Source organism: Sinocyclocheilus anshuiensis, unplaced genomic scaffold (genome assembly GCF_001515605.1).
Source record: "Sinocyclocheilus anshuiensis isolate Anshui unplaced genomic scaffold, SAMN03320099.WGS_v1.1 scaffold2322, whole genome shotgun sequence".
Taxonomy (NCBI): domain Eukaryota; kingdom Metazoa; phylum Chordata; class Actinopteri; order Cypriniformes; family Cyprinidae; genus Sinocyclocheilus; species Sinocyclocheilus anshuiensis.
Window position 1 is genome coordinate 505308 of NW_015556110.1, and position 8540 is coordinate 513847.

At 37.0% G+C, this 8540-nt stretch overlaps 1 protein-coding gene across 4 annotated transcripts in view; it reads left to right on the top strand.

The window, feature by feature from the left end:
• Positions 1 to 8540, top strand: part of cad (carbamoyl-phosphate synthetase 2, aspartate transcarbamylase, and dihydroorotase) — a 31848-nt gene that overhangs the window by 19533 nt on the left and 3775 nt on the right. Inside the window, exons 27-39 of one of the 4 annotated variants that reach the window (XM_016470746.1) lie at positions 1186 to 1267; positions 1361 to 1527; positions 2194 to 2358; positions 3036 to 3167; positions 3298 to 3499; positions 3898 to 4088; positions 4179 to 4319; positions 4606 to 4695; positions 4869 to 5025; positions 5271 to 5309; positions 5848 to 5886; positions 6195 to 6361; positions 6461 to 6535. In XM_016470746.1, coding sequence (XP_016326232.1) covers positions 1186 to 1267; positions 1361 to 1527; positions 2194 to 2358; positions 3036 to 3167; positions 3298 to 3499; positions 3898 to 4088; positions 4179 to 4319; positions 4606 to 4695; positions 4869 to 5025; positions 5271 to 5309; positions 5848 to 5886; positions 6195 to 6361; positions 6461 to 6535 — 1647 coding nt within the window. The remainder of the gene's footprint in view (positions 1 to 1185; positions 1268 to 1360; positions 1528 to 2193; positions 2359 to 3035; positions 3168 to 3297; positions 3500 to 3897; positions 4089 to 4178; positions 4320 to 4605; positions 4696 to 4868; positions 5026 to 5270; positions 5310 to 5847; positions 5887 to 6194; positions 6362 to 6460; positions 6536 to 8540) is intronic. The other 3 variants (XM_016470747.1, XM_016470748.1, XM_016470749.1) reach the window with 3 other exon arrangements.

Here is an 8540-nt window from a genome sequence, read left to right on the forward strand (position 1 = left end):
TCTAGTTGTGTCCTCTTTTGGAAGGCCAAACAAAGTAGTTTCGCTTTCACAACGAAACACACAGTGTCTTCACAACATGGCAGCGGCGGCAACAGCAAGAATAAAAGTTACGCCTTCTTTCTTTACGTGAACATTTGGCCGGTGTTATGCAAATCTTCCCACATAGTGAGGTAGATATGTGGGGGCGTGTTAGAACGAGCCGTTTTAGGTAGGCGTGGTTGACTTAACTTTTATAAAGAATATCTCTTTGGATTTGAGACTTTAGTCTTTGCAACTTTGCAGATCTTCTTTATGCATTAAGAGCTTGTAACACTCCAAAGAGAAAGGAAAAATTTAAATCGCATCATATGACCCCTTTAAAATAGAATAGAAAGTGCTAGAGTTAGAGGGTTAAATAAAGTTGGAAGAGATGTGTTTTTAGTCATTTCTTGAAGATGGATAAGGACTCAGCTGCTCGGATTGAGTTGGGCAGGTCATTCCACCAGGAGGGAACATTTAATGAAAAAGTCTGTGAAAGTGATTTTGTGCCTCTTTGAGATGGCACAGTAATGTGTCGTTCACTTGCAGAACGCAAGCTTCTAGAGGGCACATAACTCTGAAGTAATGAATTTAGGTAAATGGGTGCAGAGCCAGTGGTGGTTTTGTAGGCAAACATTAATGCCTTGAATTTTATGCGAGCAGCTACTGGTAGCCAGTGCAAAAAAAAATATATTTTTTATTTATTTATTTGTTATCTGTCTATCTAGCTAGCTAACTAGCTAGATTTAGACATCATGCCCCTGCTGTTCTGGACGGAAAAAATGTGTTTCCTGTATGAAATATTTAAAATGACAGATTGGAGATGCTTGTGCAGTACTACATGTTTTTGGCAAGCAATTTTTTTTTCAGTGGCTTTGAAAAAATAGTGAGGACGGAATCGAATCGGAATTAAGAGAGGAAGCACTCCTAAAGCTAGTTTCAGTTTGTCAATAAGGTATAAAACGGTCCATGCGCCATCTGGTGGATGTTATGGGAAGTGTGAGGTTTTTGTGTTTTTTTCCTCTCTCGCTCTCCTCTAAGAAACTGGTCTGACTAGTCTTGCGGCATTTCGTGAGCCTACTTGGAAAAACTCAGTTTTGGGCCACATCTGTTTATGCTGTTGTACCTCTAAAATTCTGAAGATTGTAATGTATGTGGGCTTGGCAGGCACTGGGGCAAATTGGTCAGGCTCCTCATGTAAAGACTCATATAGACAGCATGACCTCGCAGAAGCTCATCCGTTTACCTGGTGAGTATGGCCACATCCTTTCAGTTGTAATTGAGTTGTCAGAACAAATATATTACATTGAGATTGATTCAGTTTATTCTTGTATGTCTAAAGGTTTGATTGATGTCCATGTGCATCTGCGGGAGCCTGGTGCCACCCATAAAGAGGACTTCTCCTCGGGCACAGCTGCTGCCCTGGCTGGAGGAATCACTATGGTGTGTGCCATGCCCAATACCAACCCTGCCATCATTGACCCCAGCTCCTTTGCTATGGCACAGAAGGTAACATCAACAAATTAAATATTGGCTTGGTTATTTACATGAAACCAAATAGGGAAGTTGCAGTGGTGTAGTGCAAATTCGCGGGGCCCCCCGAGGGGAGTTATGTCGCAATATTGGAAATTTCTGTTTTAAACCATGAAGGCAAAGTAATGGATATCACACAAGCATCGTGCAAACTTTGTGCAAGAGTTATGCCGGTGAACGTCTTAACTTCGGTCAATTCATTATACAGAAAGTGAAAGTAAAAACTGACAGAGCTTTCGGGCATGTGACGCTGCATTAACTACGTCAACATATGCTGATTACTGTATATATTTCTCTTGTGGCCTGTACATAGTGGGGAAAAAAGAGAAGAAACGAGTTTATAAACGGGTTGTTTTTGAAAGTGGTTACTTGAAATAAAGCTGCTCTTGATTTTTCACTAATGACTGCAGTATTAATTTCTTAATTTAATTATTAAATATATTAATTTAATTATAGGATGAAATTCATTGTAGAGTAGACCTGCTTTAAAATAATTCTTTAAAAACATTTTCAATGAGTAGTAAGCTAATAGCCTAATCTTTTATTATCCTCCTGATGCGCTATGAAATGCCCATCTGCTATGCCACTGGGAAGTTGTTTATGGACTTTTTTTTTTTTTTTTTCTGTCATGAATATGTCTAGCTTGCAAAGGCTGGGTGCCGCTGTGATTATGCTCTTTTTGTTGGGGCATCATCAGACAACGCTACAGTTCTTCCGTCCATTGCCAGCTCTACAGCTGGCCTGAAGATGTACTTGAATGACACGTACTCCACTTTGAAAATGGACAATGTTTCTCTGTGGATGGAGGTAAGGAAACAACAAGGTATACAACAAATACAACAGTATTTTATTAAATAAAGTTTTATAGTTATTTAAAATCTACTTAAAATAAAAACCCTTTATTTAAAATAAAAATCCATTTATTTGTATTCTATTTTAAAATAAAATTTAGTGCTGTCAAATGATTAATCGCGATTAATCTCATCCAAAATAAAAGTTTTTGTTTACATAATATAGTGTAGTGTGTTGTGTATATTTATTATGTGTGTATATATATATATATATATACAAACACATGCATGTATATATTTAAGAAAAATTATGTTTATATATTAAATAGATTTATATATAATATAAAATATAATAATATAAATGTATGTACGTGTAAATATGTTCAAAATGTGTGTATTTATATATACATAATATATGTATGTGTACTGTGTTTATTTATTATGTAAACAAAACTTTTATTTTGGATGTGATTTAATCACGATTAATCGTTTGACAGCACTAATAAAATTAAACTTTTTTTTTTTTTTTTTTAAATAAAATGCATTTAAAATAAAAAAATATATAAAATGTAAAATATTTATTTTAAGTACATTCATTTTTATTTTGAATATTTTTACATTTATTTTTAATGATGCAATTTGTCATGTTTTACTGTCATGATAGAATTTGATTACGATCTTCTTTGCATGCAGCACTTTGAAAAGTGGCCAAAGCACTTGCCCATTGTGGCACATGCAGAAAAACAGACGGTGGCTGCAATCTTGATGGTGGCGCAGCTGTATCAGCGACCCGTTCATATCTGCCATGTTGCCAAGAAAGAAGAGGTAAGAATCCTTGTTCTATGTCATGGTCTAATAACTGCATTTTATTTCATCTTCATTGTAAATCCTTCATCCAGTTTCTTTACATATTCCTGTGATTTGTGACTAACTAAAATCATGCATTGTTTCTCAGATTCTGATCATTCGAGCTGCTAAACAAAAGGGCATCCAGGTGACGTGTGAAGTGGCACCTCACCATCTCTTCCTGTGTGAAGATAATGTGCCTGCCATTGGAAACGGCAGGGCGCAAGTGCGGCCCATGCTTGGTACGCGTGAGGACATGGAGGCATTGTGGGAAAATCTAGACATCATTGACTGTTTCGCAACCGACCACGGTAATAATGGGATTAAATATCTCTGCTGAGCCTCACATAATTTTGTTTGCCTGACAAACAAGTACACAAACCTGTTTTAAAATCCCTAATTTAAGACCAAAATTGTTAACTTAAGTTTCTGCTTGAGTTCCAAGCTACATCCAAACTTTGTTCAGAACTTCAGCCTATTCTTTCCTATTGTGCTACATATTTTCTAATTGATTGGTCAGACATGCTTGCTGTGCCTGATCAAAAAAAGACTTTCAAGCAGTCCTACAAGATGATCGGATATAATAAAAGTATATAAAATTATTAATTTCTTCAAAAAAAAAAAGAAAAAAAACTGACCCCAAACCTAAATGGCCACATCTGAGCAGTTCTTGGAAGCTTTTATTTATTTGGTTATTTTTAACTTCCAGCCCCTCATTCAGTAGAGGAGAAAAACTCTGAGAAACCACCTCCAGGTTACCCGGGTCTGGAGACTATGCTGCCTCTGCTGCTCACGGCCGTCAGCGAGGGTCACCTTACCATTGATGACATCATTAAGAGGCTCTATGAAAACCCCAGTAAAATATTCTCTCTTCCTGCTCAAGAAGATACTTATGTAGAGGTATTTAAGTTTGACAAAGTTCAGATGGTGAATGGTTGTCTAAAAATTTAAAATGTTTTCAAATTTCAAAGTGATACTTGAATTTTCCAGGTGGACTTGGAGCAAGAGTGGACTATTCCAAAGCACATGCAATTCACTAAGTCAAAGTGGACGCCGTTTGAGGGCATGAAAGTGAAGGGAAAAGTCATGAGGGTGGTACTCAGAGGAGAGGTGGCCTATATTGATGGACAGGTAAAGATCTGATCTGGAAACCATGTTATGTTGTGTTTTTTTTAGGGTTCTTTGAATAGTTAAAACATTTATTTGAAATAGAATTTTTTTGGCTCAATGTAAAAGTCTTTACTGTCATTTTTGATCACTTTAATGCATCCTCGCTGACAAAAAATACCTTTGAACAGTAGTATATGTGATTTGGTACCTTTTCTCTCACATCTAATGAATAGCTGCCCAGCAAATTTTGTCTGGAGCACATGTTTGTCATTAATTTCAATGTTCAATCATTCCTCTTTCTCTTAAGGTATTGGTACCTCCAGGTTATGGTCAGGATGTGAAGTCATGGTCAACACCCCCAGCAGGAACAACTGAGGTTATAAAAGATGCTCCTAAGGTCACTAACTGATCCTTAGTTATAATCAAAAACCTGAACATGCATTGTTTATGGTTCAGCTTTTGCTTTCTAATGTGCACTGGCTAACAAATAACCATCCATCCATCCATTCTTCAAACCGCTGATCCTTTTTAGTGTCATTGGAAGCAAATAACTATGCTTGTCAATTACAGCGTGTGAGTGAGGCATTAACTCCTGAGCGCCCCCGTCAGGCAGCACCTGTTGATGTGGTCCGTAGCCGTGCCCCGAGTCCACGCCGTTCAACTGGGGACGGACGCTTCATTCTCCCGCCTCGTATCCACTGCACATCCGATCCTGGTCTGCCTCCAGGTACATACAGAGTATTCCACAGAGCTTGTGCATGAGTTTGTGTGCCAAATGAACCACTATACTGGAAATAATTGGTTTGTTACATTTTAATTCAGACAGTGGTTCAGTTGGATGTCAGCTTTTGTTTTGCTAGCATCAGTTGTTTGTTTGAGCTTGTATGTCCCTTGAACTTCCAAATGGTTCAGCTGAACCATTTGCTGGTCCAATATGATCATATCTCAAGTAAGGCATGTTTTTATATGCAGGTTTCAAAAGATCTACCATACAACCCCAAAAGGCACTGGGTAAAGTCCATGTGATGTGTATAGTTTTATCAAATCCTTATCCAAGTCTCATGATTCTGCAACTGTGTCTGTGAATTGAAAATTAATATCCATATTTTCCATCTTCCTTATTTTCATTCGATCAAGGTCATTTAAACAATCAGTCTTTTTCGAGCATGTTTCGTAATTGAAAAAACTTAAAACCTCTAGAGCTAAATATCTCAAACCTTAAAATCTGCTAGGAAATAAAAAAAGAATAGTACAAAAGTGGATGCATGCAAAATACTGCTAAAACCTGATTTAAATCAAATGACTACATTTGTGATTTTTACACGTTGCATATTGGGATAAGACAAATAGTTAAATGTCTGTGTATATACACTTTGTTGCTTTTATAATATTAATAAATTACATGGAATACAGTTTCTCCAAAAAAAAAAAAAAAAAACCTTTTTGGAAAACTAAATGTTTACAAATACTGCATTGGCAACTGTTAAAATTCTAACTGTACAGTTACTAATGCATTTTTTTCAAACTTTGTGCCTCAATGTTTGAGCAGCTGAAGAGGAGGTGTCATTAAAAGCACCGTATGATGCAGGTTTGACGTTTGTAGTGATGTTTACCAGCGCTTTTCCACCCTTAGCTTCTGTTCTTTCTGCCAATCTGTGTTTGTTCCTGGATTCATTTCATGGGCATACTTTAGTCTTAAGCGTAATCAAAACAAGACATGATGGTATCTTACCCTGCGCTGCCCATGCTTTGCATGCATGCTGTTACTTGTGATTCAGGTTGATCCCAGTGAGCTCTTATGCGGTGTTCAGTTTATTGGAGTAAAGTGAGATTTATTGATACATGGCAGTGATGTATTGGTTGCTGATTGTGACGCTGTTTTGCTTCCATTATCAGAATTGGCTCCCCCAATGGATGCATATGCACACCCTCCTCCCCTGGCCAGGATCCTGTCACCTCAAGCTGGGCAGCAGCAGATCCTGCCCCACCCCCAGACCTCCCCACTGCTGCACCCACTGGTGGGCCAGCACATCCTGTCCGTGCGCCAGTTCAGCAAGGAACAGGTGACACCATGTTATCCATCCTGTTGTCGAGTCCAGGAATATTGTATTTGTGTATTTACAGTGGCTCATCAATCTTTCTTGTCTGTCTTGGGCTTTTAGATGTCACACTTGTTCAATGTGGCACATACTCTTCGTCTGATGGTGCAGAAAGAAAGACCCTTGGATATTTTGAAGGTATACTGACTATTAGTAAATTCTTGTTCATTTCTTTTTACACAAATATCACTTGATATTTAAAAATAAAAATATCTAATTGGTGAATTAATCTTTTGTTTCTGAATCATGAGCTGGTTCTTCTCAAAGAATGTGTCAAAAAGGTTCAGATCAATTTCTTATGAGTTATTAGTTTGAATCAGTCTAATGACTCTCGCTGACTGAATCATTCAGAGTGGTTCTTGTCTTATTGAATCACAAGTCAATACTTTCTGGAATTGAAAACTCTTACTGTGAGAACAAATGGTTCTGTCATAAGATGCTTTCAAATGTTATCAAAAGGTAGTATTGTTTTTAAATGAACTATGGTTCAAAAGTTCGGGGTTAGTGAGATATTACGATGGATGGATGCAGGGACGTGCGCAGACATTTTGAGGGGCAGGGGCTCAAGTGGAAAAAAGGGCACTTTTTTATTTACATTTTTTTTCTATACAAAACGTTAAATATAGCCTATTAGGGGTGTGCGATATTGACAAAATATATCTCAATATTTTCTGGGATTTTATCGATAACTATAATTAGATGATATTTTGCTGAGTGTGTTATTGTGCTGATATCTTAAGGACAACCGTAGACAGCTGACTCCTAAAGTTTTTGATATTCCTCATATTCTGTGTGGTGATCAGTTCACAGCAGTGATAGAAATTAGTCTTTTCCAATAAGTTTAAATTGATTTTTACCTTTCATGGGCAGTTTTACCTTTTATAAAGCCATTTTTTCTAAAAATGTGTATCATTCCAGTCAAATTCTTCAATTGAATCAGTCAATTAGAGTAATGAGTCATTTGGGCTGTTACCAAGCAAATGAAATCAGTATTGACAAATTTAATCTGCAATGCAGAGACATGAACGGTTAACTTGCAGATACAAATGCATTAATACTGTTTTGATATTTTAAACATAAAACATTGAATACTGATATTTGAAATGATAAAAAAAAATAAAAAAATGAAAAAATATTTTAAATGTGAAATTAAAACCGCCAGTAGGTGGCAGCAAGTCACTGTTAATAAGCGAGTCATTGCGCTTGAACCGAATCATTTAAACGGTTGATTCATTCAGGAATAAAACAGCATCATGTTGCTCCGAGACGCAAATTGGAATTATATTTATTGGCGAAATAGAGCAAAAACAGTCAATATTGTGTCTAAAACCTAAGTGTATTAATGATAAATTCTTGTTTATTGAACTGCTGTATAAAATCAATATCACATTTGTAATCATGCTGCTTTTTGGTGGAAAAAAACTAAAAATCTGAAATGATATAAATATATACATTTCTGCCCCCATATCTTGAATTTTGTGATCATTGACAGCATTTTAATAAACTGAATCATGCAGTGAAAGAACGCGCACTGGTCTAACCCACATGGTAACTCTCTCATGAGTCATGGATGTTAGCAAGACAAATTAACTATAATTTCCTTTTGTTTTTTGGATAATTAGCTGTAAATTCGAGGCACCGATAGCTTACTCTGTTGTTCATCACCACTCACCTCCACACCAAGATGAACACAACTGGAAAGGGAGAGAGGGCTTCACTTCTGTGGCTCTCTGCCTGTCAGTGATGTGCAGCTGATCAATGTGTGCAACACTGCTGTGCTGCAGAGTCTTAACATTTCCTGACCTGACCTGAACTGACCTGATATTTAGATTTTTTTTTATTTGTTTGACAGGGAAAGCTGTGAGCAAACAGAAACACACGTGCACATATACATATATTAATTTATTTAAAAAAACACTCCCCAGAAAAAAGGGCACTTTCTCTCAAGGAAGAAAAAGGGCAAGTGCTCAAGCCCCCTTTGATGTCTATGTGTGCACGTGCCTGGATGGATGGATGGATGGATGGATGGAGAGATGGATGGATACTGTAGATCAGTGTTTCCCAACCTTCTTTTAGTCGCGGCACCCTTTGGAAATTTTAACAAACTTGTGGCACCCTACAAAATTAATTTTGTCACAATATT